This window comes from Lepus europaeus, chromosome 8, assembly GCF_033115175.1.
Source record: "Lepus europaeus isolate LE1 chromosome 8, mLepTim1.pri, whole genome shotgun sequence".
Taxonomy (NCBI): domain Eukaryota; kingdom Metazoa; phylum Chordata; class Mammalia; order Lagomorpha; family Leporidae; genus Lepus; species Lepus europaeus.
In genome coordinates this window covers 119,859,438-119,871,638 of record NC_084834.1, presented here as the reverse complement: position 1 = coordinate 119,871,638, position 12,201 = coordinate 119,859,438, and the positions used below count along the sequence as shown (strand labels likewise).

At 54.1% G+C, this 12,201-nt stretch overlaps 1 protein-coding gene across 1 annotated transcript; it reads right to left on the bottom strand.

The window, feature by feature from the left end:
- Nucleotides 1-1,126: 1,126 nt before the first annotated feature.
- SPINK2 (serine peptidase inhibitor Kazal type 2) lies at nucleotides 1,127-8,561 on the bottom strand. The gene is made up of 4 exons (XM_062199289.1): nucleotides 8,425-8,561; nucleotides 7,837-7,880; nucleotides 3,334-3,443; nucleotides 1,127-1,393 (listed from the first exon to the last, which is right to left on the bottom strand). Exons 1-4 carry the CDS (start codon nucleotides 8,477-8,479, stop codon nucleotides 1,348-1,350), a joined length of 255 nt encoding a protein of 84 aa, XP_062055273.1. The 5' UTR covers nucleotides 8,480-8,561; the 3' UTR covers nucleotides 1,127-1,347.
- Between the last annotated feature and the right edge of the window lie 3,640 nt (nucleotides 8,562-12,201).

Genomic DNA, 12,201 nt, shown 5'->3' with positions numbered 1-12,201 from the left:
TTTTTAAATGGTTAGAATTTTCCAGAAAGCATATGTCATTTGTAGAAAACCTGTAAGCCATCAGTAACCCCAGAAAATGTCACAACCACTCCCTGCTTCATTGTCTCTGTGGCCCCCAGGAGCAGGGCCCTGGGCAGACTCAGAGCCGGTGGCCCGGGCCCCCACGCGGGCAGTTTCTGCAAACTCGGGCAGCTTTGTCTTCCCCTGTGGGCCTGTTTCCCTTCCAACTCTACCAGCCTCTGAAACACAGGGTCTCGGGCTCAGCCCTGCTGGCGTTTTGGACTGGACAACTCTGTCACTGGGGCGGTGCTGTGCCCTGCAGTGTTTAGACGCAGTCCTGGCCTCCATCCACCAGGGGTCAGTAGCACCTGCACTTCAGCCGTGACACCAAAGATGCCTCCAGCCAGCCAGGTGTCCCAAGGGAAAAGTCACCCTGGATGGAGAACCACTGTTCCCAAAGGAAGTCCTGCACCGGGGGGAACTGGGACAAACCCTGCCCTTCGACAGTTACCCACCCTCACTTGGGGAAACCCACCCTTGCTGGAGACCAGAGTGGGAGGAGACGGAGGGAGGCCAGGCCACCCCCAGACAGATGCTCAGCCACCATGGCTGTTCGGGGCTAGGGGCACGTGGATGACAACAGGGCACGATCTCTCTGAGCCTCCTTGTTTCTGGGGAACAGGTGAAAGCCCCACAGGAGAGCAGTCCCCCCGCCACCACACACACACACACACACACACGCCAGAGGTGAGGGTCCATTGCTACCATCCCAGACTGGACGCTGAGACCACGGGAGGCTGCAGCAGCAGATCTGCCAGCCTGAGCCTCCTCCTCCCATCCGCCTCTCTGCCCACTCCTTCACCTGTATCAGCGTCAGCGTTCACCCCGCTCTCACTCCGTACACAGGGATTCAGCTCTGGGGCCCGGGGTCTCCATTTCTTCCGGAAGACCCAAGCCACACATAACTTGTATTAGATAAACGTGTGTCCTTTCTTCTGTTGATCACAGCCATCCAGTTCTCCTATCACTCATTCCACCCTGAAAGAATGGAGATAAAATTCTGCCTCGCCTACAGTGGGCATGGCATTTTCAACAGAGAACAGCAGTCACTGAATTCGATGGTGACTTTATTACAAGGAAAGAAAGCAATGCACGGGTCACCTAGGTAATAAGTTCAACTACAGGGGCAAAGGATCTTTTTTTAATTCTCCATCACTACACATGGCTCTCGCCCACGTCTCCTCTCAGAACACGTGGGTTAACAATCTCAAAGGGGAGGTGGGGGATTGAAGTCCATCTGGCGGGCAGGGAAGGTGGTGCCTCCCCCTTCTCTTCTGGACACAGCCCTCAGCACGGTTCACTTCGGATGATTTTGATATCATGGCCGTCCTCCCTGCAAATGGAACAACCATAAAAGCACAATCACTACCCACCATGCTGGGGGCTGGCATCGGGGTGCACAGGTTCACCTGCAGCTTGCGACACTGGCATCCATATGGAATGCCGGTTCAAGACCCTGCTGCTCCACTTCGGATCCAGCTCCTTGCTAATGGATTCTGAGAGACAGAAGATGATGGGTCAGGTGCCTGGGCCCTTGCCGTCCACACGGGAGACCCAGGTGGAGTTCTAGACTCTCGGCTGGGGCCAGTGCTGTGGCATAACCGGTGAAGCCACCGCCTGCAGTGCTGGCATCCCACATGGGCACCGGTTCAAGTCCCAGCCGCTCCGCTGCTTCCCTTCCAGCTCTCTGCTATGGCCTGGGAAAGCAGAAGATGACCCGTGTCCCTGGGCCCCTGCCACTGGGGAGAACCGGAAGAAGCTCCTGATTCCTGGCTTCAGATTAGCCCACCTCCGGCTGTTGTGGCCATTTGGGGAGTGAACCAGTGGATGGAAGACCTCCTCTCCCCTTCTCTCTCTCCCCCTCTCCCTTTCTCTCCTTCTCCTCTCTCTCCTACCCTCCCCTCCCCTCCCCCTCCTCTCCTCTTCTTGCTCTCTGCCTCTGCCTCTCTGTAACTCTGCCTTTCAAATAGATAAATAAAATATTAAAAAAAAAAAAAATAGACCCTTGGCTTTGGCCTGGCCCAGCCCTAGTTGTTGAAGGCACTTGGGGACAGAACCAGCAGGTGGAAGATCGCTCTGTCTCTCCCCCATCCTCTCTGCATTTCAAATTAATTAACTTAAATAATTCTTTTAAAAAACTCATGCCAGGGCGGGCAATGGGGCAGGCATCCCAAATGGTAATCCCTGGGCTCGAGTCCCGGCCCTGCTGCCCACTAACACACACTCTGGGAGGTGGCAGGTGCGGCGTAACTCCTCCCACCCACGTAAGAGACCTGGAGGAGTTCCTAGCCCCGAGCTTCAGCCTGCTCCAGCACCAGCTGTTGCTGGCATTTGGGAACTGAACCAGCAGATGTAACATCTCTGTCTCTGCCTTTCAAATAATTTTTTTTTCATTTTTAAAAGACCCATCACTACATACTAGACTTCTCCCAGAGTGAAAGTCCCCCTTCTACCCCTTTTGCCCTCACCTAGGGCTCGCACCCCAAAGACTCACTCAGAGATGGCCGAGGTGTCTGGGTAAAGCCCGCGGTGGAGAATGGACCCCTGCTATACAAAGCCACGCCCCTGGAGGCGGACCCATGGCCCCTGGGAGGTGTGTGTGTGTTACCTGAAGGGAGGCAGGTAGCGCACACCTGTCACTCGGGGCTGCAGCTTCCAGACTGGCAGGACGGCGTGGGCAGGCCACCTGCATGCAAATACTGAATGCTCTGCAGAGCTTAGCTCCTCCCTGCACCCCTAAGGTCGGAGGTACCCCCGCTGGCTGAGCTGGTCAGCAGCTGCCTGAGCGCCTTCCTCATCCTCCAACAGGGACCTGGAAAACGCACCGAGGATCTGCAGCTTTGTAAATGTCAGTCAGAACTAGAACTACTCATGTCACATCTGAGGCTTAAGTGTAAGAGAAGGCACAGCCATGGGCGCCGGTTCGAGTCCCAGCTGCTCCTCCTCTGATCCAGCTCTCTGCTGTGGCCTGGGACAGCAGTGGAAGATGGCCCAAGTCCTTGGGTCCTGCACCCACATGGGAGACCTGGAAGAAGCTCCCGGCTTCAGATCAGCACAGCTCTGGCCATTGCAGCCATCTGGGGAGTGATCCAGTGGATGGAAGACCTCTCTCTGTGTCTCTACCTCTCTCTGTAACTCTTTCAAATAAATAAATCTTAAAAAAAAAAAAAGTCTTAAAAAAAAAAAAAGTCACAGCCTCCTAAGGAATCTAAACCCAAGAAAAGAAGCAGAGCTGCAGCTGCCGTGGCTGTCACGGCCACAAAGCCCCGTTACCTGATTTTCATGCACAGGGTGCATTCGTTGGGGTAAGTGGACATGTCGCTTCCACACACGGGGTTGAAGTCCCTGGGGCAGCCCGGTAACTTATACTGAGCGCAGTTCGGCTACAAGAGGAAGGGAGACAGAAGACAGAGAATGAACTGCGACACACTCATTACAAAATAGCTGAGGGGGAGTAAAGTCTAGAGTGTCCTTTGAATTCTTAGAGATATTCCACAAAAATATTCCTATTTTCTGCAAAAAAAAAAAAAAAAGAGAGAGAGAGAGAGAGAGAGATTTTTCCAATGCAAAAGTCCAGGTTTCTTTGAATGCTTCGCTAATCATGAGTTCTGTGTGCTACCACAGCTAAGATCATATCCATAATCTATCGTCTATGAGCTCCACCTTGGTTTCTTTAGAGCAGGGTTTCACAAACTCAGCACCTCTCACATTCTGGGGCAGCCCATCACTAGCCGCTTGTCACCAGCAGGGCCAGGACTAGAACTGGTATGGTAATCAGACCATGGGGCACAGAGTCCCACTTCAACCAAAGCTTAATAGACGACCTGCTCTGTTTCTGAGACACAAACACTTCAGAAAAGTTTGTGGCGGGGTGGGCATTGTGGCCCGTTAGGATGCCCACGTCCTGTACCAAAAGTGCCAAAGTCTAGACTCTCACTTCCGATCCAGCTTCCTGCGAATGCGCACCCCGGGAAGCAGCAGATGATGGCTCAAGTACTTGGGCCCCTGCCAGCCACGTGGGAGACCTGGATTGAGTTCTGGGCTCCCAGCTTTGACCTGGCCCAGCCCTGGCTGTTGGAGGCATCTGAAGAATGAGCCAGTGCATGGATGATCTGCCTGTCTTTTAATAAAAACAAATGAATCTTTAATAGCACTAAACAAACTAGGAATAGAAGGGAACTTGCTCAACCTGATGAAAGGCACTATTTTAAAGAAAAAAAAAAAACCACAGGAAGTATTTTACTTAATGGTAAAAGACTACATGCTTTTCCCTACAACCAGAAACAAGTCAAAAACATCCACTCTCACCTCCTGTATTCAACACTGTACTGAAGCTTCTCACCAGGACAATTGGGCAAAGAAAATAAATAAAATCAAAGACTGAAAATGAAGTAAAACTGTATTCAAAGATACCAATCTTATATGTAGAAAGTCCTAAGGAATACCCACCAAAAAACATAGAACAACCAAGTTCACAAAGTTATAGGATACAAAAATCAATGTACAAAAATCAACTTTATTCTGCACACTAGCAAGAAATAATCCAAAAATAAAATTAAGAGAACAGAGGCCAGTGCAGTGGCATACTGGGTTAAGTATCTGCCTGCGGTGCCAGCATCCCATATGGGTACCGGTTCAAGTCCCAGCTGCTCCACTTCCGATCCAGCTCTCTGCTATGGCCTGGGAAAGCAGTGGAAGATGGTCCAAGTGCTTGGGCCCCTGCACCCATGTGGGAGACCCAGAAGAGGCTCCTGGCTTCAGATCAGCGCAGCTCCGGCCATTGCAGCCATCTGGGGAGTGAACCATGGAAGTCTCTCTTTCTGTCTCTCTCTAACTAAGCCTCTTAAGTAAATAAATAAATCTTTAAAAAAACAAACTGAGCTTAACATTCAGCCGCAAAGACAAGGAACAGTGTCGGAAATGGAAGGCTCACTTCAGAGAGCCAGGGATGGAAACAGCGCGACACTGGGGTGCGCAGGGGGGGGCACAAGCTGAGAGAAGGCAGCAGAGGGGCCAGGTAGAAGGGCAGTCTGCATTTGGGGCACACTCGCTCTGAGGGCAACGGGAAGTCCGGCAGGGTTTGCACAAGGACATGCTAGGCTCAGGTCGGAGTTCCAGCTGCCATAGCAAGAGGGTTGGGAAGACCAACTGGGCGTTTCTTTATATATATATATAATTTTAAAAAAATTTTTTGACAAAGTTAGACAGTGAGAGAGACAGAGAGAAAGGTCTTCCTTTGCCATTGGTTCACCCCCCCAAATGGCAGCCATAGCCGGCACGCTGCGACTGGCGCGCTGCGCTGATCTGAAACCAGGAACCAGGTGCTTCCTCCTGGTCTCCCATGCAGGTGCAGGGCCCAAGGATCTGGGCCATCCTCCACTGCCTTCCCGGGTCACAACAGAGAGCTGGACTGGAAGAGGGGCAACCGGGACAGAATCCAGCACCCCAACCAGGACTAGAACCTGGGGTGCCGGCGCCGCAGGCGGAGGATTAGCCTAGTGAGCCGCGGTGCAGGCCAAGCTGGGGGTTTCTAAGCAAACCTAGGCCAGAGGTAATGGGGGCTGCAACTTGGGCAGTAGCAATGGAAATGGGCAGGAAAAACCAAGGAGCTCTCTGGTGAGTCACCCTTTTAATAATCCTTCTAAACAGGGCAGGCCCTGAGCACCTGCCCTGCCTCCTGAGTGGGACCGTGTCCTTACACTTCGCACACCGTGGGCTCCACACTCACCTCACCCCAAGACAAAGGCAGGGGGATTCTTTTTCTGGAAGGAAACCAGACCCAAGGTAACTGAGTCACGTGGCCCAAGAGCACTACTGGGCACCCCCAGGGAGCTGAGAGCTGGGCCCTGCGGGCCATCATATCTGACCCCTGGAGCGTGGCTTCCTTGCTGGGAGACAGGTAAATGAGGAATCACAATTCAGTGCCGGGCAGGGGTAGTGAGAAGCACAGGACCCGCAGTCAGACCGCCTGGACTGGAAGTTTGGTTCTGTAATACCCGAGTGACCCTCGCCAAGGGGTAATAATGCCCACCTCCTCACAGTACTAGCAAAGATGGAACACAGAGAGCATGTGGAACAGGGCGGGGCACACGGGTGCCATGGTGATGGCATATTCAACAGCAGCACAGAGCAAGTGCATGTCTGTGTGCTCTGGAGGAAGGACGCAGGGCAGGAAGCCTTCCTGGAAGAGGTCAACTACCGCCCAAACACCTGCAGTGGCTTAACCCACTGATGTTAACCCAGTAACAGCTATCTGACAAGGTCCCCATGAGAACAGGGACTGAATGTGCAGACAGGTAACAACCAGATCCTCCAAGGGGACTTGGAGAAGGTCACAGACAATGCGATTAAAAGACAGGCTTGGGGCTGGCACTGTGGCTCATCAAGTTAAGCCACTGCCTACCATGCCACCATCCCACATCAGAGTGCAGGTTCAAGTCCCGGTACTCCACTTCAATCCAGGTTCCTGTTAATGCTTGCGGCAGGCAGTGGAAGATGGTCCAAGTCCTTGGGCCCCTGCCACCCACACCCAGGACCCACGTGGAGTTCCTGGCTGCTGGCTTCAGCCTGGCCCAGAGCAGCCCAGAGTGTGGTCATTTGAGGAGTAAGAAGATCTCTGTTTTTCCCTTTCCCTCTGCCTCTCTGCCTTTCAAATAAATACATCTTTAAAAAAGCAAATAAGCTAACTTCGGTGCAAACTTTTTTGAACTCCATGCACAGCTTGTTCATAATATACCTTTCCCATAACATTCTTGAAAGACTCCTCATAGAAAAAGAACTGTAGCCACCTGCCCGGGAAACTAACCCGCAGCATAGCAAAACCAGCCCAAGTCGGCCTGCGAGGTAGCCAGGTGGCCTGCGAGGTAGCCAGGTGGTTCCCGACAGCAACAGGCCAGGAAGCCAGAGAGCAATCAGCACCAGAAGGCCAGGACTTCCTGAACCCACGGCGCTCCCCAGCTTTTGTCCTTGACTCCACCGTAAGGCCAACCGGAGGCTGCCTGACAAGGAAAGCCCCATGGCCTGTCCTTCTCCCATACCAGGCTGCTCCCTTGCTCTGCAAGCTCTCAGGAAACAGCCTTGGCTTGTTCTCCTGGGAGCGCTGAGCCATTGACACCCACAGATTGACTGTGATAAAGCACGACTCTCCAGCCGTGGACTTCTTGAATTACTAGAGAAGACAAAAAAGCAAGCACAGCTCCGAGGCCAGCAAAGACTGAACTACTTTCAAGGAAAAGTTACACTTCTATCTGTACAGAAAGGGTTAGCCGGCTGCCCCTGCCTGCGACACCAGCATCCCATATGGGTGAGGGTTTGAGTCCCTGCGGCTCCACCACGGGCCAACCTCCTGCTACTGCGCCTGGGAAAGCAGTAGAAGAGGGACCAAGTACTTGGGGCCCCGTCACCCATATGGGAGGCCCAGATGGAGTTCCAGGCCCCTAGCTTTGGCATGGCTCAGCCTGGGTCATTGTGGCCATCTGGGGAATGAGCCAGTGGAAGAAAGCTCTCTCTCTCTCTCTCTCTCTCTCTCTCTCTCTGGGGGTGGGGGGTAGGGGGCGGTGCCTGTAACTACCCTTCAAATAAATAAATCTTTGAAAGAATTCAGTAAACGCATTTGTGGAAAGGAAGGGGGGGAGGGAGATGGGACAGCGAGCATTGGCTTTCTAAAGCAGAAGACAGTTTGTAAAAGGGCAGATCAGACCCTAACACCAGCCCCCAAGCAAAGCGGTTCGCGTCTCCCGGGGTCCGCGAGGAAAACGCGAGTGGTTGCCCACTTACTGTCCTGTACTCTGAAGGCTGCCCGAACTGAGAGTCCGCAGAGGCTGAAAGAGGAAAACAGAGGCAGGTTACAGAACGGGGTGGGAGCCGGCTGCTAGGTTCCAGCCACATCCCCCGCTCGTCCCCAGCCAGCGCCCCCACACGGGCTGCTGTCCACGGGGCGCAGGGCGCACGGCCGCTCCCGTCCCCACCCGACCTGTGGAGAACCGACCCGGCAGCCGGGGGGAAGTCGGGGGGCCCACGCCCGGGCTCCGGCCAGACTCCAGCCCTTCTCAGGGACACTGCCAGGCCCCGGACGTCCCCCGCGGGCTCTACAAACCCAACGCGCGGGCCTGGGCACAGCCACCCTGCGCGAAGACACCACGAGCAGGCGGGGGGACACGCTGAAGCAGCGGCTGGCCCAGCCGGCCACCAACCAAGGGGCGCCGCCGGGCCCTCAGGGCAGCGCCCACGGCGGGGAACCGCCACTAACGGGCGCGCGGGGCCGGTGGCCGAAGCCGCCCGGAGCCGGGGTGGCGCCGGCCGGACGCTTCCCCCGGAGGCGCCCCGGCGCGGGTGGCCGCTCGCCCGGCCCTCGGGGAGCGCTACCTGTCAGGGCCCCGGCCAAGAGCAACAGCACCAAGCGCAACTCCGCGAGCGCCATCCTCCCCGCGTCGTGGGCCGGCGGGACTGCGCGGACCCCGCGGACCGCGCCACGCGCAGCGGGCGCTCTGGGCTGGGGGCGGGGCGGCGAGGAGGACGGGCGATGGGCGGGTCTGGGGCGGGGCGGTGGGCGGGGCAGAGAGGTGGGCGGGGCCGGGGCGGGGTTGGGCTAAGGCGGGCGGTGGGCAGGGTGGCTAGGAGGGCGGGTCTGGGGCGGGGCGATGGGCGGGTCGATGGGCGGGGCGGGCCCAGAGAAGGCTTTGTCTGGGAGGTGAGAACTTCCTCCTGGTCTCCCACATGGGTGCAGGGGCCCAAGCGCTTGGGCCATCCTCTGCTGCCTTCCCAGGCGCGTTAGGAGGGAGCTGGATGGGAACTGGATCAGTGGGTACTGGAATCAGCTCTCATGGGATGCAGAGAGGCAGATGGTGGCTTAACCCTCTGCACCACAGGGCCAGCCCCAACTTGAGTTCTCTTCACGATACTCCTCTCCCAGGTAAACTCCAAAAGGAGAATGATTCTTGTTGGTTTATGCTGCATAGCCAGCACCCGGAGATGTTGATGAACGAATAGAGGGGGTTCTATGGACTTAAGAGCTTAACTTACCTAAAGGAAAGGAATGCCCACAGAATACAACAAACCACTAGGAAGCTAGCTGCGTGAGCCCAAGCAAACGGCTAAGATGAAACTGAAGCTTCCCAAGACCATATGATGCACCCACAGGTCCAGCCACAGCTGGGTCTTCTTCTTTTTTTTTTTTTTAAGATTTATTTATTTATTTGAAAGAGTTATACAGAGAGAGAAGGAGAGGCAGAGAGAGACAGAGAGAGAGGTCTTCCGTCCACTGGTTCATTCCCCAGTTGACCACAACAGCTAGAGCTGCGCTGATCGAAGCCAGGAGCCAGGAGCTTCCCCTGGGTCTCCCACATGGGTGCAGGGGCCCAAGGCCTTGGGTCATCTTCCACTGCTTTCCCAGGCCACAGCAGAGAGCTGGATGGGAAGTGGAGCAGCCAGGTCTTGAACCGGCATCCCATATGGCATTAACCCGCCGAGCCACAGCGCCAGCCCCTTACAGCTGAGTCTTTAGGTGCTTGGGATCCATGTCTTCCAGACCTTGGGCACCTGGAATGGGAGAGCAATGACCTACCCCTACTATGCCATATCCCACTCCTCCCCAAGCACCGGAGGCAGCACCACGGGGTCCAGGGGGCACTGTTCCAGCAGCACCGTGTCTGCCCCTGCAGGATTTTGTGCTACACCAGGACTCTGTCCAAGTACTGCTTTCCACATGGCTGCAGGACCTTCTGGTGCTCAGCCATGTGACTCTCCAAGTTGTTACTTAACATGTGCTGGCAGTTGCAGCACAACTAACGGATTTTGTCCTCCCTGGTCTTGCATGAAAAAGCAGAAAACATTTAAGAATTTTTAAGAGGGTATATGTGTGTGTGTATATATATATATATATATATATATATAAAACTAGTAAATTCTACAACTTTGGTAGAGCATTTAAAAGGTTGGAAGCACAACATGCAGGGGCCGGCGCTGTGGCGTAGTGGGCTAAGCCTCCGCCTGCAGTGCCAGCATCCCATATGGGCGCCGGTTCTAGTCCCAGCTGCCCCTCTTCCGATCCAGCTCTCTGCTATGGCCTGGGAAAGCAGTAAAAGATGGCCCAAGTCCTTGGGCCCCTGCACCCACATGGGAGACCTGGAGGAAGCTCCTGGCTCCTGGCTCCTGGCTCCTGGCTTCAGATCAGCCCAGCTCCAGCCAATGCAGTCATTTAGGGAGTGAATCAGCAGATGGAAGACCTCTCTCTCTCTCCCTCTCTCTCTCTCTGTAACTCTGCCTTTCAAATAAATAAATAAATCTTTGAAAAAAAGAATTAAATGTTGAAAACATATTAAAAGAGAAGTTTATCCTAAAAAAATACACACGCATCACTACTCCCCAGCCGTAACTCGAGTATTCAAGTCTTCTTCCTTGAGAAACTCCCTTTGAAGCATGCACTCATTCTGAATACAGGTTTTGGGGGCTACCCAGTAACTTCATGAGAAGTTTAGGGAAGAAAAATACTCTGGGACAGGCATTTGGCCTAGCAGCTACAGTGCCTGTTGGGAGGCCCGCATCTCATATTAGAGTGCCTGGGTTTGAGTCCCAGTTCCAAATTCCAGCTTCCTGCTAACGTAGACCAGACCCTGGGAGATAGCAGGTGACAGCTCAAATAATGAAGTCAGTGCCCCCAGTGTGGGAGACCCAGGTTGAATTCCAGGCTCCTAGTTTCAGCCTGGCCCAGCCCTGGCTGTTGTGGGCATTGGGAATTGAACCAGCCGGCTGTAGGTCTCATGCTCTCTTTCTTTTGCAAATAAATACAATTAAAAAAAATTAAGAAGAAAAAAATAGGCTGAACCAGTACTGGCGAAGTGAGAATCATAAAGGCAGTGACAGGTGACATGCCGAGAGGGCAACCCTCTGAGGTCCGGGTAGCAAAGGGAACTCGGAGGACCAGGCCCTGGCAGGAAGGGCTCAGAGCAGGGGGACCAGATGGCTGCTCTGAGAGCGTATGAGGCTGGGGACTGGGGCCAGCTATCCCCACCAGAGCAGACAAAGGGCCATCAGGGGGCATTGCTGCAAGAGACAAGGAGGGACTGGCATTACAGCGCAGTGGAGGGAGCTGCACCTTGGGCTGCCCTTACCCCGGACTGGCATGCCTGGTTCAAGACCCGGCTTTGCATCCCCTCCAACTCCCTACTAACGTGCATCCTGGGAGACAGCAGATGATGGCCCAAATACTTGGATTCCCACCAGCCACATGGGCGATCCCAATGGAGTTCCCGGCTCCTGGCTTCTGTCTGGCCCATCCCCAGCTGTTGCACACATTTCGGGAGTGAACCAATGGACGGAAGATCTCTCTTCTCTCTCTCTCTGCTCTTATTCTCTCTCTACTTTCTCTCTGTCTCCTTCTCTTGCTGTCACTCTGCCTTGCAAACAAAGAAGCAGATAGATAACAGATAAGCAAATGGAAGAATCAAACAAATTAGAAGAATCAGCACATGGCAGCAAGCCCCTTCCCCCTCTTCTTGCTTCCTCGTGTCCCCCTGTTGCTTCTGTGGGCAGAACCATCCGGAAGCCAGCTGGCAATGCAGAAATGGGGCCTGTAGACTACAGAGCAGTGTGGAGCTGACCTGGAATAACCCAGTGACCGGCACAGCCCCATACCCTACCCTCCACCAAAGCAGCGTCGTGTTCTGGGACAAGAAGACAATGTGCCGTTTTAAACTCCCCTGGGAGGGCCCACACTTGGCTACGTTCTCACCGCTGTTCTGCTTGATGTCGACAGGAGATCTGGAACGAGCATTGCTAGCTTTTTCTGAGTCACAAAATGCTAAGTTCTTGGAACCATGAAGAGTAGAGATTGCTTATTGTGCATCTTTTAAAGTTAAAGATTAATAGCATGCACATTTATAGAAAGGTTTTTCTGAACGTTTTGGGTGTCTGTTAGCAAACACCACATACATTTGCTTCGGAACTCGGTGCTCCAGGAACGTAAGATGCGAGGGCAGGTTTGAGGACAAAGCTTAGGGTTGGGTGCTAGGAATTGCAGCTTCCGAAGAAAGCATTGTCCTGTCCTGAGAGACGTTACAAATGATGTGGGTGAAGGCAGTGCATGTTTTATGCTCTGGTCCTTTCCCCACAGCTGTCTCAGTGTTCAGCAGCCACGAGCAAGGC

Coding starts and splice junctions, on each gene's coding strand:
- SPINK2 (XM_062199289.1), bottom strand. CDS start 8,479: ATGGCGCTCGCGGAGTTGCGCTTGGTGCTGTTGCTCTTGGCCGGGGCC. Junction 7,881..8,424: donor CTTGGCCGGGGCCCTGACAG/GTAGCGCTCCCC, acceptor TTCCTCTTTCAG/CCTCTGCGGACTCTCAGTTC. Junction 1,394..3,333: donor ACCCTGTGCATGAAAATCAG/GTAACGGGGCTT, acceptor TTCCATTTGCAG/GGAGGACGGCCATGATATCA.